Source organism: Cimex lectularius, unplaced genomic scaffold, assembly GCF_000648675.2.
Source record: "Cimex lectularius strain Harlan isolate CLEC.00 unplaced genomic scaffold, Clec_2.1 scaffold411, whole genome shotgun sequence".
NCBI classification, from domain to species: Eukaryota; Metazoa; Arthropoda; class Insecta; order Hemiptera; family Cimicidae; genus Cimex; species Cimex lectularius.
The window spans coordinates 132,725-160,512 of record NW_019392972.1 but is presented as its reverse complement, the minus strand read 5'-3'; the positions used below and the strand labels follow the sequence as shown (position 1 = coordinate 160,512).

Below are 27,788 nucleotides of genomic sequence, written 5' to 3'. Positions count from 1 at the left end.
AAAATTTCCATGTTGCATTTTGGATAGGATAGCCGAGCAAACAATTCAAAAGCAGCTCAATCCTGTGTCAAAATACATCAAAAGATAAGACCTTTGTATATAAAAAAATGAATGAAATAATTTTTCAAGGCTTGTAGTGAAAAGTTTAATCAGGGCACCAGAATGATTAGCAAAGGTACTATGGATGATGGAATTTTAACATGATGTAATCATTTCAGAGAGAGCTCGTTGTTGATCGCACTTCTCTAGCAGATCAGATTTTCTTTACATTTTTTCTGGGAATCAAATTAATATCTGATCTTCTTGATAAAGGGTGAACTTTGAAATGAAAAAAAACACAAACAAAAAGCATCTTAATTCTATTTGTACTGTCGACTTTTCGTGTACTGATTGATCTGTTTTAAGAAAAGACAATTTTTGTGTTATGTATTTAAGTTTATTTATCAAACTATAACAAGATGAATTTCTAATACAATAGTACAGCAACATTAATTAAACTTTTTTTTTTAAATGCCAATATTATAGGTTGTAGTATTCAATTACAGTTCTGAATATTGATAGTTATCATCATTAAACTGCATATGTATTACAATAATCTGTTATATATTAGAATTAAGTATAAATGAAGGTATCACTGTGTATAATTTATTTTCAAAAAATTATATGCTGCAGCTTTTTCTAATGAGTTGTCTTTGCCTTTATATAGTTTGAATTGAGTACTATTTTCTTTCACTGGAAAAACGAGATTGGCAATTATATCCTCGGATGATTTTTCAATAAGAAAAATATTATTGAAAAGTGACCAAAGCGGAGGGCTATTGAAACGACTCTCTTCTTTCACACTAATAATGAGGTGACATGTATTAAGCCTGTTTATCTCGCTTAAAAAATTGCTGGCGTCAATGAGTGCAGCGGACACCTCGACAGGTTCAAATTTATTTGAACCTGAAAAGTCGTCAAATTCATTAATAAGAATGACGCTAGGTTTGACACCCTCCTCTTGAATATAATTGCACCAATTGATTATTTCTTCCTTTGTAGAACAGTGTCTAAAATTAGAGTAAATGAATAGAAAAATCATTTTATTATTTAACTGCTATTAGTATGGAGGAAATATTACTTAAAGAAAATGCGGTTAAGACGCTCAGGGCACTCACTGAATGGCCTCCTGTGTAAGTCAGGGAGATGGTCAACTTTTTTAGTAATGATAAAAGAGACAAAGCCATAATTTGAGCACTGATAAGCGAACTGAAAATAATATATTTATTACACAAAATCATATAAAATTTACTATATGTAATTAGTTTAATTACTAGTAAGATTAATTAAATTAATTATACGTTTAACTTAATGTCTTGATTGAGATGAAAAAGCGTCATGTCATGAGGGGGATTTGAACCCAAGACCTTTGGCTTAATATGCCACTGCTCTAACCACTTGAACTATCATCTTTTTGATCCACTCGGACACACTCTTCATAGCAACCTACAACCTTTCAAATTTCCCCTCTTTTTGCCATATTTTCGCATCCTGCTCGTAACACTTGCTTTTTCATCTCAACCAAGACCTTAGATTAAAAGTATAATTAATTAAAATAATTAACAGGTCAACTATGATACTAAATACATCTAATGGACTAAGATTAATATTAATTCAATGCCAAAAACTTGTACCATTCAAACAACAACCCATATTTTCTTCTAAGCAAATGGACATGATTCTAATAGATGTGACTGATTTTGAACATAGAGTGATTTATATTTGTTAATTAATTGAGAAAAGGTCGTCCTGATATAATCGCAATGTCACAAATTATTACAGTCCCTAGATTGTGAGATTTTTCGCCTGTGGGTGATGAACTTGAAATTTGGTCTTTACTGATCATTTTGGTCTGCCTATTCTCAATGAGTGGGTCTGTCAGACATGTTTCGGGAATGTATCTTCGCACTCCAGTTAGGTGAATGAAATAACATGTGTCTGACAGACCATCCCAGCGAGGACAGGCAGACGAAAAGACTCAGTAACGACCAAATTTCTTAAGAGTTTCTCTCAGACCCTCACCATATCCTTTTATGATTAAATTTAATTATTCAGATATCGTGAGATGCGGTCTGGTGTAATGTAGGTTTCAGAAAAACATTATTTTATGGCGAGATAAAGAAAATGTTTTTCTGAAACCTACATCACACCAGACCGCATCTCACAATATCTGAATAATTATCGATTAACGGTCATCAATCTCTACACANATCCATATTAGCTAAGTAATGATGATTGATAATAAGATTTCTTCTGTGGGGTGCATAATATAAATTTTTTACAAATCGACCCAAACTCAAAATATATAGAGTTATCTGGAAAATAATGCAGGTTTTCATGCTTTCTTTCAATTAACCCTCTATATAGTAAAATATTTACATTTATGAATTATTCTTTTGTACAAATGGCAACACTTTTTAATCCTCTTCCAAACAAAAATGTTTGTTTACCTCAGTAACATTTATTGCTTCACTTGGGAATAATTGAGTCTTTACTAAGATCTCAATGCGTGATTTTTGCACAGTTTTGTTTTAGACTAGTTGTTGTTTTAAACTAGCAGTGTAAGTGAGAACAGCACCATGCAGAGATGGTTTAAAAAATTTCGAGAGGGAGACTTTACACTTGACGAAAAAGGATGTCAGGAAGAATTTCTTCCCTTAGATCATAATGTCTGCGAGCTTTGGTCAAAGAAAATCCCAGAATGACTGTTTGAGAATGTGCAAAGAATCTTTCAGTTAGCAAATCGACCATTGTTGACCACCTCAAGACAAGTGGAAAGGTTAGAAAGATCGAAAGTTGGGTTCCTCATATGTTAAACGACCTGCAAAAAAATCCTTGTTATGAAGTTTGCACAATACTTCTGTTGGAACAAAAACGAACCTTTTCTGGATAGAATTGTTATTTGTGGAATAAAGTATAAATCTCTACGATATCAGCAGACGTTCTGGACAGAGGCTCGACAAAGGAGAAACAGTACCACATTTTTCAAAGCCCCCAACTCATCAAATAAAGGTAATGATGTCTCTTTGGTGGGCTTCATTTGAGTTGATATACTACAGCTTCTTGAATCCTGGTGAAACAATCAATGCCGAAATGTAGTGCTCTCAAATTGAAGCAATGCACCTGAAATTGGCATTATTATCTTTGGTCAATCGGAAAAAGGCCGATTCTGTGTTACACAACAGGGCTCGGCCACCATGTCTGACACGTGACAACACGAAAAATGTTGGATCTTGGTTAAGAGGTTCACCTCACCCTCCCTATAATTGAGACCTCTCACCTACCCACTACCATTTTTTCAGATAATTGGACGTTTTACAACTAAAAAATTTATTGATCAAAAGTCGTTAGAAAATGCATTTACAGAATTTGTTAATAGACTCAAAATTCTATTCAGGAAGAAGATCATTGCCATCATTTTGGGAGAAGTGTGTAGAGTGATGAAGGGTATTTTAATTAATAAAAATTGTTTAAAATCATTTATTTTACTGTTTTTATTTTATAACCATAAACGTGCATTATTTTCTGGACAACCCAATATAAACAAGAAAAAAAAATTCTGTCTGCATAAATATGTTGGCATCGACATACCTGGAAATTGAAGGACAGTTGGTTTATTTTAACATCCTGCTTAAGACATAAAAGGGTGGAACTACCACCCTTTAAAAATGTATTCCTGAAAAAAATAAATAAGTTTAAAAAGATCAAGTTAAACAGGGATTTAAAATGTATTTTGGTTTGCTTGACTTTCTTCCACAAGTTGTCCACAAAATAGGAACAAGGGAAAGACAACCTTTATGATGGAGGAATGTGAGTCTTATTTATTGTTAAATGGCATAGATAAAATTTGACAGATTACATTATATTGTGATATTTAACTGTGTGGCCTGTGGGATAATGAACCTGTTATTTAGTACTATTAAAAATTGCAGTTGTAAAATTTATAAAATAAAATAAAAAATTGACTTCAGGAAGTCTCACGGCTATGGATTAGGTTCTTATCATGTTTTGTATGATACAATATTTTTGTATTTCCTTTTGTATTTCTATGAGAACTGATTCAAGACTGACAAACTTATGTAATAAGCTGGTTCCCAGGGAATAAGAGAAAATTGTGACCTTTACAATGGAAGAATGTGATTCTTTCTCAATGGCATCAATAAAATTTCACAAATAATCTAGATCTCAGTACGGTCTAGATGAAAAAACAAATTTGTTATCTGCCAAGCTTTTGACGTATTTTAAAGTGATCATCAAGGCCTATATTAATTACAAATTATGAATACATTGGTATAGTTAATTCAAAAATCAATATAACTATATATATCTTGGGAGCATCTCAATGGTTTAGGCTTTGACATGGCGCTCATCACTGTGAGGTAAAGGTCCCAGGTTCAAAAGAAGAGGCCCTGCATTCGAACTCGACATACTTACGAATGGACTTTTTTCAAAATCACTGGCACTCCAGGGGTGTTGCAAACCCCCATTAAAAAAATAAGACAAAAAATAAATGAACATATCTTACAAAACAATCTTAAAGAATTCTAGAGATCCGGAGTATTTGTGAGTAAAAAGTTGATACATCTAACATACCTTAGATAAATAAAATTTGTTAAATATAGCTTTTTTATATTTTGTCACAACCATTTAAAACCTATTCCAAATACATTTAAACATATTCATCCATTTAGTATTAAACTTTTCATTTCCATTTAATATTTCTTCATTTTTCATTTTAATTTAAAATTTTCAATTTATTATTGAACGTTTTCCATTTTGATTTAGAGTTTCCATTAATTACTCAACTTTTTCTACTTTAATTTAAATTTATTAATATATTATTCAACTTTTTCCATTTCAATTTAAATTTACCCATTTAATATTCTACTTTTTTCCATTTTAATTTAAAATTTTCCATTTATTATTCAATTTTAATTTAATTTTTTGATTAATTTTAACCCAACCAAAACCTTAATTAAAGATTAATTAATTGAAAAGAATTTATTTGGTCAATCAGACCATGAAACCTAATAGATTTAATTTTTACATTTAATATTTAACTTTTTCCATTTTAGTTTAAATTTATTAATTTAATGTTCAACTTTTCCATTTATGTTGAAAATTTTTCCATTTAAATTTAAATTTGCCCCATTTGATATTCAACTTTTTTCATTTTAATTTCAACTTTTCCATTTATGTTTAAACCTTTTTCATTTTAATTTTAAAAATTTCATTTATTATTCAACGTTTCGATTTAATTTTAATTTTTACCTTTTATATTCAAAACTGTTTCCGTTTTTAATTTAAATTTTTCCAATTTTTCAACTTTCCAGTTTAATTTTAATTTTTCAATTTATTATTCAAATTTTTCTATTTTAATTTGGACTTTTCCATTTATGCTTTCTATTCTAAGCCTTGTAAAAATGAGAACAGCAATGTTTTTAGTAAGTAAAAGCAGAATAAGAAAGATGAATAAAAATGCTGCATATTAAAACGTGAAAAAGTATAATAAATTATACTATAAATACCTAAATTAAAAACTAAGTAATTTATTAAAACTTTAAATAATTTAAGCGCTTGTACTTGATGGTTTTTAACCATTAAAACTTTTCCAAAATTATTTGATCTGTTTCCAAATGTAATTAATTTTTTCCTGCCTAAAAAAAATTCAATTAATATAGTGATATTTAAAATTTGCTGTTCAATTTTTATGAAGTTTAAAATAAATATGAAAAAAAATTAAAATGGATCAAATATATGAGGAAAAGGTTTAAACATACTTGTCCAAGTTGAATTATAAATGGAAAAAAGTTTAAATAAATTTGCAAAAGGCAGAAATGAAAGTAAAAAAGCTATAGTTTGTAAGAATTCCCTGTGTGGTCTGCAGTGTGATAAACCTGTATTTGGTTGTTACCACTTGTCCCTGTCTACCTATCCTCACAGTTGGCCTTTCGCCATCTTCAGCGTGTCTACCAATAAACAATTTATTTTGTTCATTTAATTTACTATGGTGTGAAAAATAAGAGCTATGTATTAATACAGTGACTAGTTTATTAAACAGTGAATATTTAGGGTTTTTTTGCAAGGACAATTCAAAATCAATTTTGGTTAAAAATACTTGAATATTTAGATTTAAAAAAAAAAAATATATATGAGTTGAAATAGGTCTTGTTTTATGTTTCATTTCATGGTCATCAAGTACAAGCAAAACTACAACGTTAAAACTACTCAAATCTGTGGTCGAGAAGTTTTTGTTTGTCTAATAATAGAAGCGTTTTTTTTTTATTCGTTAATTCATTAAATAAAAGTCATATTTACGTGGAAGTGCTCATATCCAAACGCCAAAAGTCCAATCGGATTTATAAGGATGAAGAACGATACCAAGTATCAGACAAGGGTAAAAAAGTGAAGTTAATTGACGTCACGGTTTAAATTTTCTCAAATTAATAAAGCCGTTTTGGAAATATAAATTTCAAAAATATCGTTTTTTGCCTTTTAGAGGGAAACAAGATAAAAACGAGACGGACTGTGAAGTTGAAAACATTTTAAAATAAGAAAATATAATAAAAATAGTCATGTTTAAGCGTTTATATAAAATTAGGGTGATCTAGTGTGTGCTTTTGCAAAGCCATCATTAAAACAAATGCTCCAGTGATGGGTAAATACTTTTTGCCGGAGGAATTCCAGAGGTGAAAACTGTGAGTTACCTTCTCACAGAAACTTCCGCTCAAGATAATTCTCTTGATTAGAGCGCACGTGGGCAATTGTGCGTCTTGTTTCTTTTGATCGGCATATTTATATTCGTTCGTTGGAAAAACACTTTAATAAAGGTTTGTCATTTATTTATATTGAAGTTTTATTATTTATTTTTGACAATCAGGCATGTTAATAGGCGACAAAACAAAGAGAATATCAGTGAGAGGTTTACTTGTTCTTGTTTAACTAATTCTTATTTGTAGTATAGCATTAAAGCCAGCCTCGCATTAAAGTTTATTCTATTTTATGTTACTTGTTTCATATCCTCGAAAAAGTACTCTTTTTTTTTTTCTCTCTCTCTTTTTGTCAATCTGAAATGCTTACAGGCGACAAAACAAAGGGAATGTCAGTGAGAGGTTTACTTGTTTGTTTTTAACTAATGTTTATTTATATTATAACATTAAAGTCAGTCACGCATTAAAATTATTCAATTATATGTAATATATTTCATATCTTCAAAAAAGTTTTCTTTTTTTTTCTTTTCATTTTTATCAATCTGACATGTTAGTAGGCGACAAAGCAAAGATCATGTCAGTGAGAGGTTTACTGGTTTGTGTTTAACATTATTTGTTTGTAGCATAGCGTTAAATTCAATTGTGCATTAAATTTATTCAATTATATGACATATTTCATATCCTCAAAAAAGTACTCTTTTGTTTCTTTTCATTTCTATCAATCTGACATGTTAACAGGCGACAAAGCCAAGTCATGTCAGTGAGAGGTTTACTTTTTGTTTATTTTTTTTTTATAGAATTTATGTATAGTATACCATTAAAGCCAATCTCATATTAAAGTTTATTCTATTATAGGTGATATTTTTTAAATCCTCGAAAAAGTACTCTTTTTTTTCATCTTTTTATCAATCTGACATGTTAACAAGTGACAAAGCAAAGGTCATGTCAGTGTGAGGTTTACATGTTAGTTTATTTTTTTTTATAGAGTTTTTGTATAGTATACCATTAAAGTCAATCTCACATTAAAGTTTATTCTATTATAGGTGACATTTTTTAAATCCTTGAAAAAGTACTCTTTTTTTTCTTTCTTTCTTTTCATCAATCTGGCATGTTAACAGGCGACAAAACAAAGATCTTGTCAGTGAGCGGTTTACTTGTTTGTTTTTAACTAATGTTTATTTGTAGTATAGCATTAATGTCAATCTCACATTAAAGTTTATTCGATTATATGTGACATGTTTCATATCCTCGAGAAAGTACTTTTTTCTCTCTTTTTATCATTTTGCCCTGTTAACAGGCGAGAAAACAAAGTGAATGTCAGTGTGAGGTTTACTGTTAGTTTAGTTTTTTATAGAGTTTGTGTGTAGTATACCATTAAAGTCAATCTCACATTAAAGTTTATTCTATTATAGGTGATATTTTTTAAATCCTCGAAAAAGTATTCTTTTTTCTCCCTTTTTATCAATCTTGCATTTAACATGCGACAGAACAAGTGGTCTTCCCATTTTATCTTCTCTTCCTAAATCGTTCTCCTCATCAGATATTCAATATGCTACATGCCGTCTCATATCTAAAAGAGCTCCTGGATTCGTTCTGCAATCCCTGATATTTTTCTAGGAAATCCATAATGTTAATTAGCTATTAATTTAATTCAATGTGCAACCTATTTTCCACATTCCTAGAAATCCTAGCTGTATTATGCCAAACTTAAACAACACATACATTACTCTACTTCCTAAAGGTCCGTCAATGTGCTACCGATTCTAGGGAATGTACTAGAACGGCTTATTTTAAAATTAATCATCTCAATCCTTAATCCCCAAAAAATTATCCCCGACTATCAGTTTGGTTTTTCACAGCTCTTGCTTGGCTGTATAGCAGTATCACCACATTTTATTTATTTATTTTGTTTTTCTAATCAATTTTGCCATCCAGATTTGCAAAACTTTTGAGTTTAATTTTTTAATTTTTCCAAAAAAATTTATTCTGTTTTTGGTGTACAAAAATGAATATCAACTTTGTTTCTTGCTAAAAAAAAATCATTTTAGCCTGCTTTGCTAAGCGTTTGATCACTATGTCAAAATTGTATTTGGTACCTATGCCATAACATGGGATTTGTTGATTGTTGTGCTTCTTTCTCTCTCTCTCTCTCTCTCTCTCTCTCTCTCTCTCTCTCTCTCTCTCTCTCTCTCTCTCTCTCTCTCTCTCTCTCTCTCTCTCTTTTTTTTTCCCTTCAATGTAGTTAAATATGTTAGCTGCATTGAACGTCAAGATTTTAACTCTGTCAAACTTAGCCCTAAATTTGTCTTCTTTAAGTGTCCATCGGACTTTGGTCATGAACAAACTCTTGAAATTTGATTTTATATATTTTTACAGCTTACCAGATTAATAAGTTAATTGTTTTTGTTTTAGATTACAATCATGGTGAAGACACATTGTGGGGTTAAAGCCCCTCGGACGCAATCGATTAACCATTCACAACACAGCATGAATCCAGAAAGATCATCAGAAGGGTTAAAAGGTGTGGCACACGTCAGGACAAAAGGCACCATCAAACGTTTACAGATGTACCGCAAGTTCAAAGCCAAACGTGACAGATCCGGCAAGATCATTTGCCCCGCACCTTTTCAATCGTGGGTGTCATCTGGCACTGTCGCTCGAGTCGAACCCAACAGAAAATGGTTTGATAATTCAAGAGTGATCAGCCAAACCGCTTTACAAAACTTTCAAGAAGAAATTGGTCGAGCTGTGAAAAATCCGTATGATGTTGTTATGAAACCGACTCAGCTTCCTATAACGTTGTTAAATGAGAAGAGTAAGCACGCAAGAGTGCATTTGCTCGATACCGAAAGCTACGAATCGACTTTCGGTGCCAAAAAGACGAGGAAGAAACCAAATTTGAAATGTAAAGATGAAACACATTTTTCCGAAATAGTGAAAACTGAAAACGAACTGTATAAAGACGATAATGATTATGATAAAGTAAAGGAAGACACAGGGGAAAAAGTACTTGTCAAAGATTGGGTTATGGGTGCAGGCCAGAGCAAAAGAATCTGGAACGAGCTTTTTAAAGTTGTTGACTCTTCTGATATTTTGCTGATGGTTCTGGATGCAAGAGATCCACTTGGCACCAGATCTCATTATGTCGAACAATTCTTGAGAGATAACAAACCTCATAAACATCTTGTATTCATTTTAAATAAAGTGGATTTGGTTCCAACATGGGTCACCCAAAGATGGGTAGCGATACTGAGCAGGGAATATCCTACAATAGCATTTCACGCTTCGATGAATCATCCATTTGGCAAAGGTACACTTATAAATTTACTTAGACAATTTTCTAAATTGCACGCTGATAAAAAACAAATTAGTGTCGGCCTTGTTGGGTATCCAAATGTAGGAAAAAGCTCCATAATCAATTCATTGAGATCAAAGAAAGTTTGTAAAGTAGCGCCAATTGCCGGAGAAACGAAAGTTTGGCAGTATGTGACATTGATGAGAAGAATTTATCTGATTGATTGCCCGGGTGTCATATATGCAACCGGAGAGTCTGAACATGACACGGAGAAAGTTTTAAAAGGAATTGTTAGGATAGAAAATGTCCAGGAACCAGAGCAATACATCCCGGCTTTACTCAATAAGATAAAAAAAGAATATATATGTCGGACTTACGGAATTGACAATTGGGAAGACGACACGGATTTTTTGCAAAAGATGGCCGAGAAAACTGGGAAGCTTCTTAAAGGTGGAGAGCCTGATGTCCATATTGTCTCGAGGATGGTGTTAAACGACTTACAGCGAGGAAAACTGCCTTACTACACACCTCCTGTTGGATTTGAGGTGCCTAAATCCCAAGAAGCTTCAGAAGGCACAAGTAACAACAACGCGTCAACTTCGCATCCGTTTGAATTAGTTCAGGACTTCAGCAAAATCAGAGTTGGCCTTGAATTTCCAGGCGAGACTAATGTCTTGGAGCCTATTAAGAGTCTTACTAAGGACGAGAGTAAGAAAGTCATCGAACAAAGCGAAGAATCTTCAAGTAGCGAGGAATCAGAAGAAGAAGAAACAAACGAACCAGATGAAACTTATACTGGGCCTAATTTGACAAGCAAAGAACGAAGAAGAATAATGAGGCAAATGAGGAGAAAGAAAACAGGAAGCAACTTTTATCAAGTTGCAAATGTTAAAAACCGCAATAGAGAACGTAAAATACCAAAATAACACAATATGTTAATTTGTCTGTTGTTACCTTCTGTTTTTCGGTATTATAAATATATATAATCTTGATTAAATGCATTGTATTCTTCCTTGCTTGTACATCAAATATATTTATGATGTGAGTAATCCTTGTTTTAGAATTATTGTATGAAGGACTGAGAAGTGGTTAGGGTATCTGACTTGTAATTGCCACACTAGCAGTCCTCGGTTTGAATCCCATCACAGCCTATGGTTTTTTAATTGAGAATAGTATGAAAGAAGTGTTGTAAAATGGTTTGACCCCTCATCTGCGACACCCAAAGGGTGCAGTACATTAATCCCTCCTGTATAACAGTAAGATGTTAGAAAATAATACATATATTTTTTATTTGTGGTGATTGGTGATCGTTAATCGATATTTATTTAGAAATCGTGAGATGCGGTCTGGTGTGATGTAGGTTTCAGAAAAACATTTTCTTTTTCGTGACAACGTTTCGCTCTTTGTTGAGATCATCTTCAGGGCCTGGGATTTACAAACATTGTTTACATATTACAATTACATTTTGAATGTGGAAAAGTGAATTTATACAATGCAAAATATATTTTATATATTCAATCAAAGTATTTCTACTCACTCAAAGTGTTTGTCTTCTGTGTAATTGTGTCATTCGTGCATGTCGTGTCGAGAGTGCCAGTGAGATTTTGCTATTTTATGTTTATATACGTTGGATTTTGAAGGGGTGGGGAAGGAAGTCGGTATAGAAAAGACATTTTTGTATAAGGTGTCGGCTTCTTTGAGGTGAAAGGAAACGAAGGGAAAAAATGTGATGGTTCGACCAGATTATCCTTTCAGGATTATATAGAAAGGGATAAATAGGAAAAGGAAAGCTGAATTGTTGGGAAATTAAGACTATGTGAAAAATATTTGATGTGTGGAATATAATGTGATGATATAGGTATGTTATCTGTATTGAATGTGATTAATGATATTGGCGTAGCTGCGACTGAGTTTACATGTATCTGTTCTGTAATTGATGCTGTGTTTATCTCGGTTGATATAAACCATTTCTAAGAAATTACGTTTATGTTTGTTTTGTTCTGTATGTAATATTTTTGGATTTTTGAAGTCGAAATTGTGTTTGTGTTCAAAATGGTGGGTAGCGAGTGCTGTAGGATTTTGCTTGGGTTTTTTGCAATCATAGATATGCTGCTTTACTCTCTTGTCCAGATATTGGGATTTAAGATCGATGTAAGTTGCCGGACAGTTTAAACAGTTGATCTTGTAGATTACGTCAGATTTATTTGGTATTGGTGTGGGATCTTTAATTTTGGAAAAAAGTGTTTGAATTGTTTTATAATTTTTGAAAGCTATTTTGAAGTTTTCGGACAAGAGAAATGTGTTTACTTTGTATGATAGGCCTTGGATAAATGGTATGGAAATGTATGTGGTCAAAGAAGCCGACACGTTATACAAAAATGTCTTTTCTATATCGACATCCTTCCCCACCCCTTCAAAATCCAACATATATAAACACAAAATAGCAAAATCTCACTGGCACTCTCGACACGACACGCAAGAATGACACAATTACACAGAAGACAAACACTTTGAGTGAGTAGAAATACTTTGATTGAATATATAAAATATATTTTGCATATATAAACATGCATTGTATAAATTCACTTTTCCACATCCACAATGTAATTGTAATATGTAAACAATGTTTGTAAATCCTAGGCCCTGAAGATGATCTCAATAAAGATCGAAACGTTGGCACGATAAAGAAAATGTTTTTCTGAAACCTACATCAAACCAGACCACATCTCACGATTTCTAAATAAATATTTTTTATTGTTGAGATGCTATGCTTCTTCAACAGGAATTGACCATTTTTGCATTACTGGAGAATATGCATGGGTTGGGTTAGAAACATGATAAGAAAATAATTTTTGCAAGTTAAAGTCTACTGTCCTGAAAGTGTAGATGTGCCGTTTACAGCTATGCTTGCTTTACTTAGGAGAAAGAATTAAAATCGGGGTATCTTTGTCAATCCGCCTTATTTATTTTGGCATCGTACATGGCCATTATAAGCCAAAAATCACACTTCCATGCTTATTCTAAAAAATCCTAAATTGTAGGTTCTAATGATATGGTCATTCCTGATTTTTCTTGAACACTTGAGCCATTTTTCAAGTGATTTTTTATGATAGGAAGCCTTATCAAAGTCTGCCACTACTATGTTTAATATGATGTAATTGTCTCTCAATATACCAAGGTGAGCAAAGGGTTTATTTTATTTGTACGATTTGTTTATACCTACACATATTATAAAATGCAGAATTGAGATAACCCTAGCTTTTCATTTTTTAAATGAGAGTATTTCAACTACGAGGTTATATGAACCCTCAGGGTGCTGGTGTTTTTTAATAAAAAAAGCCCATTGGTAAGTTTGAATGCAGGGCCACTGAATTTGACCCCGGGATCTTTCCATTACAGCAATGAATACGATGTCAATGCCTAAACCATTGCCGCCACTGACACCCCCTAACCATGGCTTTAAGAAAGAAGATCATTTCTAGGGGGCAATATGTTGAATTTATCATACCCTTATTTTAAAATATATAATTGAGACAAGAATCATGTATTCCTTACCAAATTTCAAGTTATTTTAGTTTTTTCCATTTTTATTGTATAATAGTACAGGAACTTTCTTAATTTATTATCATCTACATATGAAATAATAAATGTAACAAGTGTGATATTAATATAAGAAAAAATATTAGGCCACGAACGCTTCCTTGTGGAACACCATTTGTACATTGTACAGGTGGGAGAGATTCTCCCTGTGTTTTATTTATTTTTGTCCAGGCTTGTTATTTTAACTAATGTAGGAGTATAGTTTTCAGACACTCTTACAATGCTGTTTTTTTTTCTTTTTATAATAAACTGAGGAACATTTATCTTTTAGTTTTAGGAAATACTTAGCTTTCTGAACTATCTGAATTTATAGAATTTAATAAAATAAGAGAATTTACCTTCTAATTTGAAATTGTCTGTTGGTATTTATTTCAAATCAAATTTTGTACAAATTTTTCAAGGAAGTTGTATTGAAATAAATGAAGAGAAAACCCTAGCTTTAAGTAACATAGTTTATGCTCTGCTTTTTATTTATTTATTTTTTTTTTATAACCATGGTTTTTTCTGGCATGATATATGACAAATTTGAAGATCATTTCTATGGGGAGAATATGTTGAATTTATTATACCCTTATTTTAAAATAAATAATTGAGACAAGCATCATATACTCTTTACCAAATTTCAAATTATTTTAGATTTTTTTTCTCTATTTTTATTGTATAACAGTACAGGAACTTTCTTACTTTATTATCATCTACATATGAAATAATAAATATACACGGTGTGATATAACTATTTTCTATTACTATATAACTATAATTTCCATTCTAGTTTTAAATCGTCCATTGGTATTTCTTTCAAATCAAATTTTGTACAAATTTTTCAGAGAAGTGGTATTGAAATAAATGTGTACTTGAGAAACCCCTAGCTTTAACTAACATAGTTATATTAAAAAAAAAATAATTAACTTTTCTTTATAAACTTGTTTTTTTTTTCTGGCAAGATATATAACGAATTTGAAGGTCATTTATAGGGGGGAATATGTTGAATTTATTATAACCTCATTTTAAAATATCGAATGGACAAAAGCATCATTTATTCTTTACCAAATTTCAAATTATTTTAGATTTTGTTTTTCTATTTTTATTGTATAATAGTACAGGAACTTTTTTACTTTATTATCATCTACATATGAAATAATAAATATAACAATAATAAATATAACAAGTGTGATATAACTATATAAGAAAAAGTATTGGGCCAAGAACTCTTCCTTGTGGAACCTATTCGTACAGATGAGTTTCAAATGATGATGATGATAAAAAAAACTTTAGTTTTGGGGCATAAATAGTACAGGAACTTTTTTCTTGTATTTATTTAAAGTACTTGTCTTTCTGAACTATCTGAATTTACACAATTTAATAAAACAAGGGAATTATCGTTCCAATTTGAAATCCAACCAAATCCGTTTGTATTTCTTTCGAATAGAATTTTGTGCATAGTTTTCAAAGAAGTGGCACTTTCTTTGCCAAGTAAGCAAAATGGAAGCCAGTACCAGGTACTTTGCTGGTCTGTGATAACACAAACCTGATACTGGTACTCCTGACGCGGGGCCCGTTTGGCGGGAGAAGGTTAAATACGCCTTCCTGCACAGGTCTAACTCACATCGTTGACTCGTCTCACTTTGTTTAAATTTGTTTTTGAATGTGACAGTTTAATTTAAAGTGAATAATTTTTTTCTCTTTTTGCCGAGATGACGACTAATTTAAACACGAGCACCGCAGACACGGAAATCGCCGAGGATGTCTACGAGAAAAGTTTCAATCTCATCGCTAAACTTCAGGTGATTAGGTTTTTCTGCCTTTTATTTGACATTATTTAAGGTTTTTTTTCATTGAAAATCATATTCTGCCAATTTTATATTCGTAAATTTATCTATTTCAATTAGGTTGTTTACTAAAACATAAAATATCCAGCCAAATTCATGTTTACATTGCTTTATTCTTCGTTTAAAATGTACCTCCACAGTTTTAGCATTTAGTTTGTTATTTTAAATTACAACAACTTTCAGAAGGTTGATTATTGTTTGAAATAATTGGGAAAAAGGCTAAGTGCAATATGACAGCTGCAACATGATTGACAAACAATTTTGCATAATGAAGTATAACTGTCATTGTAAAACTGTTTTGGTTCAGACTTTGCTAAATTGTGATATCGCAAGTTATAAAGATGTGCTTAAATTACTAGGCAAGGCTACGTACTGAATCTACTATTATCTGTTTTGTTTTTGAATCATATTAATTAAACATCATGGAAATTAATTAAATGTGTGGTGATTAGTGACCGTTAGTCGATGATTATTCGGAAACCGTGAGATGCGGTCTGGTGTGACGTAGGTTTCAGAAAAACATTTTCTTTATTGTGCCAACGTTTCGATCTTTATTGAGATCATCTTCAGGGCCTGGGATTTACAAACATTGTTTAAATTTAACAAATACATGTAGGATGTGGAAAAAAGTGAATTTATACAATGCAAAAAAATATTTTTATATTCAATCAAAGTATTTCTACTCACTCAAAGTGTTGTTTTCTGTGTATTTGTTTATAAACGTAAAACAGCAATATCTCACTGGCACTCTCAACACGACATGCAAGAATGGCACAGTTACGCAGAAAACAAACACTTGAGTGAGTAGAAATACTTTGATTGAATATAAACAATATTTTTTTGCATTGTATAAATTCACTTTTTTCCACATCCTACATGTATTTGTTAAATTTAAACAATGTTTGTAAATCCCAGGCCCTGAAGATGATCTCAATAAAGATCGAAACGTTGGCACAATAAAGAAAATGTTTTTCTGAAACCTACATCTCACCAGACCGCATCTCACGATTTCCGAATAATCATAGAAATTAAAGTAGACCTGTATACTAACGACAATCCGTCTTACAAAAGAGCTTTTCTAAGTCATAGGAATATTATGAGACATCTTTGGATGAATTTGGACAAGGTAAAACTTAGTTGCTTTCAAGATAGTAAGGTCAGGGCATAGAGGTGAGCAATGCCTACCTTGGCTGTACTGTTTCAACTTTATCCCCTTTTTTTTATATTAACAAAAGAATAAGGTACAACAATGGTTAAGGAATACTTTCTACTTATAAACTAAGTATTGTGAAAAGGAGCCTAACACCCTCGCAGTCCAACAGTAATTCGAACTTTTGTAATTTGCAATATATTACCGACGGGCTTTGAGGATCACCCACCCAGGGGTCAGTCATCAGTCTTATCTGCCTCGTTACCGAGGTTGGGTTCTGGGTGCTGTCAACAACTAAGTGACTGAAAGCTAGCTTACGACAAATGTGTAAACACACTCTGTGCTACCCTCACGAGGGGCACGTTACTAGCCTACAGGCAAAAGGATTTTGTGAACTAAATATACGATATGCACGCGCCCGGTCTCAAGGGGCTCGGTAACGCGTGTTTAAAGAACGAAGGTTGTTAGACGAGTCGGGGTATGGGGCGGTGGATGTCGGCTAAGGCCGTCTGGTATACCGTCTCACACTATCCGACTCGGGCTTGAGAACGCTTCCCCGGTCAATTCAGCACCCAACGCAGTTCCTAAATCCAAACCCATTCATCATTAAATACATTCCTTCCTATTTACATACTGTTCACTCAATTGGTTGTAGAGTACTTAATATTTGCCCTCTACACATATTATAAAACTCACCTAATTGTGGTCAATGGGGTAATCAATATTCTGCCATAGACTATCTCACACTACACATTCACGCTAATAAATACCTTCACTTTCAATGCACACTAGGTATTCAAAACTATCATTACTATATACAATAAAACAACCCTGTTTACTCTAAAATTCAGAACAGGGTACCCAGATACTCTCTGCTGTGCACAAGTACAATTTTCATATCGGGTGGCATTCCTACATGCTTTCTATATGAGGCCAAGGAGTTGCACCCTTTAATTAGGAGGGACACATTGTGCAACCTTCTCTGCATACTGGACACATATGCGGGCTTTGGCCCAAAAGAAGTGTCCGTGTGTCAACCTTGCCTGGCCTTTCTTTAATCATATGAGGATGACCCTTTTTCTATGAGTCAGATACTCTGGGGGACACATCTTGTCTCAGCTTGTAATAGTTTATTTGCCAATCTGGCCCATCTTATAAAATTTGCAGATGATTTTAAGGATTCTTCTTTTAACTTGAGAATTTAAAAAAATATATAAAATTAGTTCTTGTATAAAATACCGCATGATAGTTATTTTCAGTTAAAATTAAAAGTTAAATAAAATTAAATATAAAGACAAATGGTTTTTCTATTATTTAAAGATTAAAAAAATAAATAAAATGTTTTATAAACCCACTAGTTTTCGTGGTCCGCTTGACCAATTAATATCATTGAATTAAGGTTTTAAGTTGAGATAAAAAAAGTCAGTGTCACAAGCGGGATTCGAACCCACGACCTTCGGCTTGATACGCCGCTACTCTACCACTTGAGCTATCATGACTTCGTCACGTGAAGTCACGATAGCTCAAGTGGTAGAGTAGCGGCGTATCAAGCTGAAGGTCATGGGTTTGAATCCCGCTCGTGACACTGACTTTTTTTATCTCAACTTAAAACCTTAATTAATTCAGTTTTATAAACCATTTATTTCATATTAAACAAAAATTGCAAAATTTAGGAATTTTACTTGACATGCTTATATTTCATACCATCTCCTAAGTTTTTTATCATTTTATAGAACGGGTTAATTTGAATTTAAAAAAGGTTAATTTGAACAAGCCATTTGTGCAGTTTGATTTGTCAGTGAAAACACAATAAGGACCCTGTATTTTACTCAGAATCTTCTTCAGCTCTTTGTTTTATACTATTGGGAGAGTAGAAGTTTTTGAAAACCTTTTAAGTCCCGTTTCACTTCTGGTATAATTAAGTTCCAAGGTGGAGTTCAAATGGCTGATTGCCTGATCTAATGTTTAGTTAAAGTCAATTTGAAGTTAAAAAGGGTTAATTTGAAATTTTAAAGAAGTTGTTAATCAGTCAACATGTTAATGTGTCGCCTTTTTACAGTTTTGCCTAAATCTTTTGGCAAATATTTAATTTTATAATTGTTATTGTTGAAAAAAATGATTCCTGAACTTTATTTAGGTTGGAGGAATCGGTGCCAGTGATATAAAAAAATTGGTCGAATCTGGATATTGTACAATAGAATCCGTTGCATACACACCAAGAAAAAACTTGTTAGCAATTAAAGGAATCAGTGAAGCAAAAGCTGACAAAATTTTGGTAAGATTTTTGTTTAATGTCTAACCAATAATGAAGATGTTTTTATCGATGAAACATTTTTAGACTGAAGCAATGAAACACGTTTCAATGGGTTTCACAACAGCATCTGCAGTGTATATGAAAAGAGCTGAGCTAGTTATGCTAACTACGGGTTCTTCTGAACTCGACAAACTTTTGGGCGGAGGAATAGAAACTGGTTCTCTCACAGAGCTGTTCGGCGAATTCAGAACTGGAAAAACCCAGCTTTGCTTCACTTTAGCTGTTACATGCCAAGTAAGATTTTTGAGAAACGAAAAACCTAGTTTAATTTTTTAATTGAAAATTTTAGCTGCCTATAGATAACGGCGGTGGTGAGGGTAAATGCCTTTATATCGACACCGAAAACACATTCCGCCCAGAAAGAGTTATGGCAATCGCTGAAAGATTCAACATGGATAAAACTCTCACGCTTGACAATATCATTGTAGCGAGGGCATTCAATACAGATCACCAAAAAAACCTTTTAGTCCTGGCTGCAGCCATGATGACAGAATCCAGGTATTTTAAACATCAACTCAATTTAAAGTACAGAGTTGAATTTTTTTTTTTAATTTTTCAGATATGCCTTGTTGATTGTAGATAGCATAATATCGTTATATAGAACAGATTACGTAGGAAGAGGTGAACTCTCTGCAAGGCAACATCACCTTAACTTATTTCTACGAATGCTTCAGCGTTTGGCAGATGAAGTAAGCAATAAGCATTAGATATTCGTTCACTTCTTCATTTTTGTTAATTAAAGAAAAAATCTGTTCACATAAATTGAATAATTTTGTTAATTTTTAAAAATAATTCTTTTAATCAGTTTTTGTTGAGTTTTCAAATGTTTTTACCTTTGGCGGCTAGTTATAGGAAAAGGTGATGGTAATCAGAAGTAGCAAAATCCAAAATTGATAATCATGATGTAGTAAAAATTCTATTTTGCATAATTTTGTAAAACTTTACTTTGCTTTCTATCTACACCATAGCTTATTATTAATCTCATACATGCTTTTCTCTTACAAATCCCATTTTTTAAAAGAACTCTGTACTATAGAGATTTTTTTCTTTGGTGATTGATCAGCCTTCTCAGTTTAAATATATTTTTTTCTTTCCAAAAGGTAGATTGGGGATGAGGCCAGGAAGAAAGAAACAACATTTATTTTCTTGTCGAGCTTTCGGCAGAATATATCGCCTTCATCAGGACTTCAAAAAAAAATCGTTATACTATATGAACAGGTACATGTGTGGATAACGGATAGCTGGTAGAACCCCCATATCCGTTATCCATACATGTACCTGTTCATATAGTATAACGATTTTTTTCCGAAGTCCTGATGAAGGCGATATATTCTGCTGAAAGCTCGACAAGAAAATAAATTTTGTTTCTGTCTTCCTGGCCTCATCTCCAATCTACCTTTTGGAAAGAAAAAATATATAGAGATTTTGTAAACTGGCAGTTTCCTTGCTCATCTTTTTATTTAAACCAATTTAACCAAGAGTGCTTAAGAAACTTGAGTAACTGTAGAAACCCTGATGCTAAGTTATTATACTTTTGTAAGTATATGCAGTTTTCAACTCTTTGACTTTTTTCCAAATAAGGACTCCAACCTTTACTGTACTACAACCTATATAAGTTTATTTTGGCATCACTATTATTAAGACCATAAGTACTTTTTCCCACAAAACTAAGCACTTTTTTCGGTTTCTCTTCCTGTACTTACATAGGTGTGAGCATTGACTTACCAAAGTCTGCATACATGTGGGTTAGTGTCGTACATGAAAAAGTATAACTGTCTATATATATATCTTGCTATATCTTTTGAGCGATTATCCACCAATCTGGTGATTCCTGTTCCATTTCATTCATCACAAAGAAAAAATCAGGACAAAGTCCAGTGATGGAAATTGTGCTGAAATAATTGCTCTTTAGTTATGTATGCTAGTGCAAAAATATAGGAAACAACATTAACGATTTACTTTAAAATATGTTTTGTAATATTTCTTTCCAATTTTATAGTTTGGGGTTGCAGTTGTCATGACAAATCATGTGATAGCACAAGTAGACGGAGGGGCGGTGTTTTGTGCAGATCCTAAGAAACCTGCCGGCGGTCATATAATGGCACATGCTTCGACTACCAGGTAAAGTCTTGTCAACTTAGTTTAACGTTTCTCTACTCCACCCTTTTTATTGTTAGTCCTTAACTATTATTTTATGTATTTTATTTTGGGTTTTAGGTTGAACTTGAGGAAAGGACGTGGGGACATAAGAATTTGCAAAATTTATGATTCACCTTGTTTACCTGAGGCTGAAGCTATGTTCGCAATTACTGACAAAGGGGTAAATGATGTTAATGAATAAAAATTTGCCTCTTTTTATTGTTTCATGTGTACATTTTTAAATTATTGATGAATAAATATTTATTTTTGTTATATTTCTTGTGTTTTTATGGATTTATTTAATTTTTGTGTCTATTTTTATTCAAATGTCGAATGCTATTTTGTAACTTATATTTGATTAAATTTCAATAAAAAAAAACCTATCCCAAAACCTTAGTGACATCTCTCTATGTCATTTTGCCACAAAATCCTTTGAGAAATCCTGAAAAGCAAAATGTCATTTCAGGCAACATCAGTCAAAAGAAATTCTGCTTGAGTGCTTTCCTAGATGTTAGGCAAGTCTTTGATCGAATATGGCATCCGGGCTTGCTTCGGAAACTCAAGTTCATCCTCATCTGTCCAATAAGTACTTTCAAGTACAAATTGGAACATCCTTCTCATAGACTATGCCAAAGGGGGTGTTCCACAAGGCAGCATCCTTGGTCCCACACTCTAGATATTTCTAACGATCACAATACAGTAATCACATTTGCATACTATACCGCCATTCTTACAGTAAACCTAGATCCTGTAGGCTTCAGGAACATCCAGGACTATTTTCTGTTTTGATGAATGGTTAAAAAATGGAGGATCATACTCAACAAAACCAAACCTTTACTCTTTCCCTTATTGTTGTCAATCTACTGCTACTCTGATCCTCTACCAGCAACCAATGTCATCCTTTATTTGGGACTTTACATTGTTAAGGTTTACTTTGAACCACTGCACTTGACTCAAAAGACTATTGACAACAGATTTAAATCTTTGCTACAAAATAAACTCATTTACACTTCATTACTAAAGCCAATCTGCAGCATTCCAACCTGTAGAGTCCAAAATCCTTCAAATTATTGCCTAAGCTCCCTACTTTGTATCCAACTGCAAGAAGTACAATACAGATGCCTGCATAAAACCCTAGATCCTAGTCCAACACCTTTCATTCTGAACCATCCTTACAATCCTCTTAAAAGCTTAAATCGTCAATGGCTCACGATTACCTCTCTAGTGAAGAACGGAATAGTGCTTTGATAGGATTGTAATTAATGGATTATTTCTTCACTCTTATACAGTGAAAAGTATGTGTTGACCATGATTGAACAGTGTGCCACTGGTGATATTAGCCACCATGTCTTCACAGCAATGCTTTCGGCAGCTAAAGAAGAAAGAGGATAGAACAAGAGTGGGAAGCGATTCCTCTCTATTAGAGTGGTCCACGGCATTCCAACCAGCAACTTATATCATCAGCTTCAGCCACTCAACTTTCTACAATACAGAGACATCAAGCATCAATCCAGAGCATAGGCCGTATCAACCCTCGTGGGGTCAGTGTTTTTCAAAAACAGCCTGTTTGTAAATATGTGTTGTTCAAATCCAGTGGCCCTGCATTTAAACCCGGGACGCCATAACACTGACACCCCCTCAAATTTCCCCTTTTCCACTCTTATGTCATTAATCACAGTTGGTTAATGAGAGCAACTTCTATTAGAGATCTACGCGTCATCTTTGATAGTAATCTTACCTTTTAGCACATTTTCAAGAAATCAAAAATCACTCTTCTAAAACGTTTGGGTTTATCACCTGAAGTACCTATCAGATCAAAATAATTCTTTGTCCATCTAAATAATTTATTTATACGGCCTATTGAGGAATATGTCTCAATCATCTGGAATCCTCACTACTATACTGATAGAAAACTACAAATCATTCAAAATAAATGCCTTCGTACATTATATTTCAAGTAGATTATCACAATGATAAATCCTTTCAGGCTTCCATTAAATTTTGGTTCAATATTCTTGATCTTAGCAAGGCAGAAGAAAGCGTTTTTAGATTATTTTTATGCTCAAATTAATTAGTTTATAGATTTCCCCAGAAATCCTTGGTAAATAACAATTTTATGTACCTCCTTGCCACATATAATGTAATACAACACTTGATTTATTTAATACTTCTGTTTCCTCTTTAAAACATCAGTTACTTAAAACAACAATTTTATTTTGTACACAAAGTCTAAAAATGTACTGTGTATGTACGACAAATTTCGTCAAGTGTTTGTACATCTCAAATGCAACAAACAATACAAAAGTTGTAAAAACCAACTTTAACCTAATAAAAAAAAGAAAAATTAATGTAATTTGGTTGTTCACAATGTTTATTGTCTCCTTTTTGTGTTTTTATTTTGATTTTTATGTTGAATTTTTCTTTTTTGCTTTTTACAACTTCTGTATTGATGTTATTTTTCTTTTGTATATGTTTTGTGTAGATATTTTTCCAATTTTTCTGGTTTGGTTGGTCACTATGTTCATTGTCTTGTTTTATTTAATTTTTCTTTCTTTTTGTGCTTTTTATTAAGTCAAAGTAAGGAAATAAAGTTTGGTCCTGGACAAAAAGTTGAATTACTATATTAACTTCATTCCCCCTTTTTCACACCGTCACATTCTTTTTTCCCATTATAAAATTTCTGCATTTTGGTTCGATGTAATTAAAGAAAAAAGTATACTGCTAGAAAGCTTATTAAACGAAAAAGTTGTTATGAAATTTTCCAAACTCTACCATGAATTTTTCCAGTGAGGTTGCAAATTTATTTGTTTTTCAAATTTAGCAGTTTGTGAAAACTTTTTTGTTTGTTTTTATACCCAAATTTAAATTAAAAGTTCTAGAAGGGTGTCTCCTTAAAGAAATTGAACACTCTTTTCAATAGTTTTTTTTTATATTCCCAAAAATTAATAGTTCAATACTTCAAGTACTACGACTCATGATGAAAACTGTAGATAGTCGAGAAAAAAACAAACATAAAATGCTGAATATCTGCGAAAGGTTGAGAATTGGACCGTGGTCCCTACAAACTTTTTTGTTCCGTTTGAGGTGTAGAAGCACCTGATGAAATTCAGTAATTTAATGAGTCAGTAATCGACCCTGTGTATGATATTAAAAAAAATGAAAAATAAATACTAGTTGTTATATGTATACAGGGTGTTTAATTTAAATCTTTATTTTTCTTTTATTAATAAGGATTTTATTGTCTCTTTCATTTATATCTTTTTTGTGTATAGTATAGTGATTCATTTCTATTCTTTATTAATGTTGAGTTATTTACAAAAATTGTATTGTATATACAACTTTCTCCTTCACTTTTGTACATTTTATTGAAGAATTGATTTTTGACCTCTGAATGAATAATTCAAACAACAATGTATCTATATAAAATTATTCTATTCTAACAGAATCGTTTCAGTTTAAAAAAAAAATTATTTATCGTATTATGGAGGTGTACGTATGATGCATGTTTGTTTGATGTAACAAACCTGTAAATTTTTTCATGATGGCTCAAAATCCATGACGATATTAGAAATTGGGAAAGCAGTTGATCATACTTTAGGAAATATATGTATTTATCTAGAAATATTTTGTACAACAGAATATCTTTTAATTATCTAAACATATATATTAAACAAACATTTGGACTGTGGGATAACTCTTAAACCTAGACATTGATTTTATAATAACTGTACATTTTATCTCACACCCTCTCGTTTCGTCTCTTTCAGGATCTCTTTCTCGCCCTCACCCTCATTCACTCTCTCTATTCTCATTACTACACACCAATTTCTGTAAAGGATCTAAAAAAAACAAAAACAAATTCAATTACTCATTCATTTTGATATGTGTCTTTAATCACAAATTTTAGAGAGCTATTTGCTTGACATGGAAATATAAAAATGTACTTATAGACCTTAAAGACTGCTTGGCAGTATATTAAAGTACAAATAACTAGTGGCATTTTTGTTTTGCTTCAAACATTGTAATGAAAAAAAAACATAAATTAACTATTGGCAAGAAAAAAAGCACAACCAAAATTAACAAAAAAAGTCCTCTAATTATAGAATAATACAATAATAATGGCACATTTTACTGCATATTATTAAACATTCAAAATTGTATTCTTCTATTTATTTGTCTTACTTTACTTATCTTTTTTTTATATTTAAAAAATGCATATAACTAATATTAAACATGCAAGCTTACTCTATTTGTCAGTACATCAGATATGGCAAAACATTACTATAACCATATTGCAACAAAATATTACTATAACAACAGATATATTCACAAAAAAACCAAAAAAGAACTAATAATTATTTATAATCCAACTTTATATATTGAGTAGAAAATCTAAATAAGCATATTGTACATTTATCAAGAGTATTAGAAAGATTTAATCCTATTTTATTATTGATAATTTTCATGAATGGATATATATATTTTTTTATAAGCGTTAAGCTCACGTCATGGAGAGTCAACCAATTTTCAACATTGTTATACACAAATTTACATTTTTCGTAAATAAATGGTGTGATTATTTAAAAAGTCTTTATTATTTCATTTTTTCAATTCTGGCCAAATATTATTACTATTGTTTTTTTTTAGTGTTTGTTTTCAAAATAGAGTACTTTTGTAGTTTGTCTATGTTTTCTTTTATACATAGTCATGTTTTTTTGTAAATATTTTTTAATTTCAGTAAAATAGAAAAACCTATTAATCACATTGCACAATATCTCAAATTTGTCCGCTTTTGAATGACGGTTCTAGCACTTTCTAGCAGGAAAAATCAAGTTGAAACATTCATGTTTTCTTTTTAAGAATTTTGAAACTGCTGGGAAATGCAAATATGGCAACTAGACATAAAAAAATTATTTGTTAAAAAAAAAAGTCATAATCATTCTTAATTTGTTTACTTCGAATAAAGACTAGTACTTGTTTTGTAAGACTTAAAATCAAATTTCAAATAAAAATTATTACAGAGCGACTTGTCCAATTTACTCTGTCAGTAAAGGAACAGAATTAAATAATGGAAATTAGAACCGTATAAATTAAAAAAAAAATCTAATCTTTCTGGGTGAAACGTGATCAAAATTGTGTAGCGTAGTGAGATCAGACACGACGAATAATATATTTCCATTTAAAAGTACTCTATTTTAAATCACTTATGATTTTACCAGTATTCAGATTTTTTTTAAACATATTTTTTTAATACTTAAATAATTTGGCACTTATAAACAATACACGAGTTATAATTTAATTACATAAAAAATGTATTGACAAAAAGCTCGTAACAATAACTAAGCTTTAGAACATGACACATAACACCTTACATGTAACTAAATACTAAAGAGGGTGAAAATAATTATGTGAAAGTAATACATATGTTTATATGTATGTTATATATATAACTGAAATAAATTAGGCAAGACTTAGTTTCAAATTCTAATCTTTTTTTTTTTTATTACAGCTAATTTGCTTCACAATTGCGCAAACATTGAGTTCTGCAGTGATTTTCAATATTTTCATTTTCTACCTTTATAAAAATATAACCGATAAAAATTAGAACAATTGTATTATACAAAATCTTGGCAATCCCTTATTTATATCATTTCATTTTTTTTTCATTAAAAAAAAAAAAAAGAAAAACAAACAAACAAAACAAAACTCCAGACAAATTTGTAATAACAATTTAACACATTTTTCAGGTACTCTATTAATGAGTGTGTGAGTGCATTATATAATATTTGCCCAATGAGCCTCAATAAAATATGGCAAGAAGTAGTAAGTACTTGTTTATATCTAAATATTTGAGCGATTATCATATTATTGTAAATATGACCTAAAACTAATATTTTGATTACATATGGTACCATGTTACAATGGATAGACACTTATATGGCAAGTTGTTAAATAAAATCACCAATCTTGAGATCACACTTTAACCTAAAATAAAATGTTGATGAGCTAAAGGATCGTTTATAATATGCAACTGAATCTTGAAACACATGCATTATATAATATTCATTTTCTTAAGTATATAATATATAAAGCTCTTATTATATAGAAATGATCATTTTAAAGCCAATAATATTAAAATATACCTGGTTTATATGTCTAAACTTTTCTCATAGGTGTATAAAAAATATTTAGCGCTCAATGTCTGCATTTTGAACTTGAAAGTCCAACTCATTAACATTAATTAATTTTTTTTTTATATTCCAGAAAGATAAAACCAATATTGTATAAATTTTTTTCCATATCAAACTTAAAAAAATGAATCAACAATATTAACATATCTACCAAATCTATATAATAAAAATAAAATTTCTTTTTAAGAAATAAAAAATAATAATTGAAAGAAAAATAAGTGATTTTATACTTATAGAAAACAATAGATTTTTTATTTATTATTTTTTTTTTAATTGTGAAACATTCACACTTTTCATGAAAACAATAATGAATGGCCATAACAATATATAATTAAATGCTATTATATGTCTGAGAGTTCCACGAGCACAACATCTAAGAGATCTTCACTTTCTTCAGAATGCCGTACTTCAAGCAAAAACACATCTTCGTTGCAATAATAAGTGAGCATCTCTTCATCAATTTTGGCCATAATCCTGTTACAACAAAAGAAAAAAAATTGTTTAATTAAGAGGATACATTG

General features: G+C 31.4%; 4 protein-coding genes across 7 annotated transcripts in view; 2 read left to right on the top strand and 2 right to left on the bottom strand.

The window, feature by feature from the left end:
- Positions 1-414: 414 nt before the first annotated feature.
- LOC106663346 lies at positions 415-6,683 on the bottom strand. Its single transcript, XM_014388137.2, has 4 exons — positions 6,358-6,683; positions 3,631-3,715; positions 1,121-1,248; positions 415-1,049 (listed from the first exon to the last, which is right to left on the bottom strand). Exons 1-4 carry the CDS (start codon positions 6,369-6,371, stop codon positions 632-634), a joined length of 645 nt encoding a protein of 214 aa, XP_014243623.1. The 5' UTR covers positions 6,372-6,683; the 3' UTR covers positions 415-631.
- Positions 6,684-6,749: 66 nt separating this feature from the next.
- LOC106663345 (nucleolar GTP-binding protein 2) lies at positions 6,750-11,041 on the top strand. Its single transcript, XM_014388135.2, has 2 exons — positions 6,750-6,869; positions 9,162-11,041. The coding sequence occupies exon 2, from the start codon at positions 9,171-9,173 to the stop codon at positions 10,968-10,970; it is 1,800 nt and encodes a 599-aa protein (XP_014243621.1). The 5' UTR covers positions 6,750-6,869; positions 9,162-9,170; the 3' UTR covers positions 10,971-11,041.
- Positions 11,042-15,222: 4,181 nt separating this feature from the next.
- Positions 15,223-21,324, top strand: LOC106663279 (DNA repair protein RAD51 homolog 1). The gene is made up of 7 exons (XM_014387983.2): positions 15,223-15,428; positions 18,761-18,898; positions 18,962-19,171; positions 19,227-19,435; positions 19,497-19,626; positions 20,937-21,058; positions 21,155-21,324. The coding sequence occupies exons 1-7, from the start codon at positions 15,339-15,341 to the stop codon at positions 21,276-21,278; spliced, it is 1,023 nt and encodes a 340-aa protein (XP_014243469.1). The 5' UTR covers positions 15,223-15,338; the 3' UTR covers positions 21,279-21,324.
- Positions 21,325-26,744: 5,420 nt separating this feature from the next.
- The window catches only part of LOC106663311 (protein grainyhead), an 86,315-nt gene continuing 85,271 nt past the window's right edge, over positions 26,745-27,788 (bottom strand). For 3 of the 4 annotated variants that reach the window (XM_024229541.1, XM_014388049.2, XM_024229543.1), the window contains one exon: positions 26,745-27,741. In XM_024229541.1, coding sequence (XP_024085309.1) covers positions 27,609-27,741 — 133 coding nt within the window. In that variant the 3' untranslated portion in view covers positions 26,745-27,608. The remainder of the gene's footprint in view (positions 27,742-27,788) is intronic. The other variant, XM_024229542.1, reaches the window with a different exon arrangement.

Coding starts and splice junctions, on each gene's coding strand:
- LOC106663345 (XM_014388135.2), top strand. CDS start 9,171: ATGGTGAAGACACATTGTGGGGTTAAAGCCCCTCGGACGCAATCGATT.
- LOC106663346 (XM_014388137.2), bottom strand. Junction 1,249..3,630: donor AACTGTCCTTCAATTTCCAG/GTATGTCGATGC, acceptor TATTATTTTCAG/TTCGCTTATCAGTGCTCAAA. Junction 1,050..1,120: donor CTTAACCGCATTTTCTTTAA/GTAATATTTCCT, acceptor CTCTAATTTTAG/ACACTGTTCTACAAAGGAAG.
- LOC106663279 (XM_014387983.2), top strand. CDS start 15,339: ATGACGACTAATTTAAACACGAGCACCGCAGACACGGAAATCGCCGAG. Junction 19,436..19,496: donor GCCATGATGACAGAATCCAG/GTATTTTAAACA, acceptor TTAATTTTTCAG/ATATGCCTTGTTGATTGTAG. Junction 21,059..21,154: donor GCACATGCTTCGACTACCAG/GTAAAGTCTTGT, acceptor TTTGGGTTTTAG/GTTGAACTTGAGGAAAGGAC.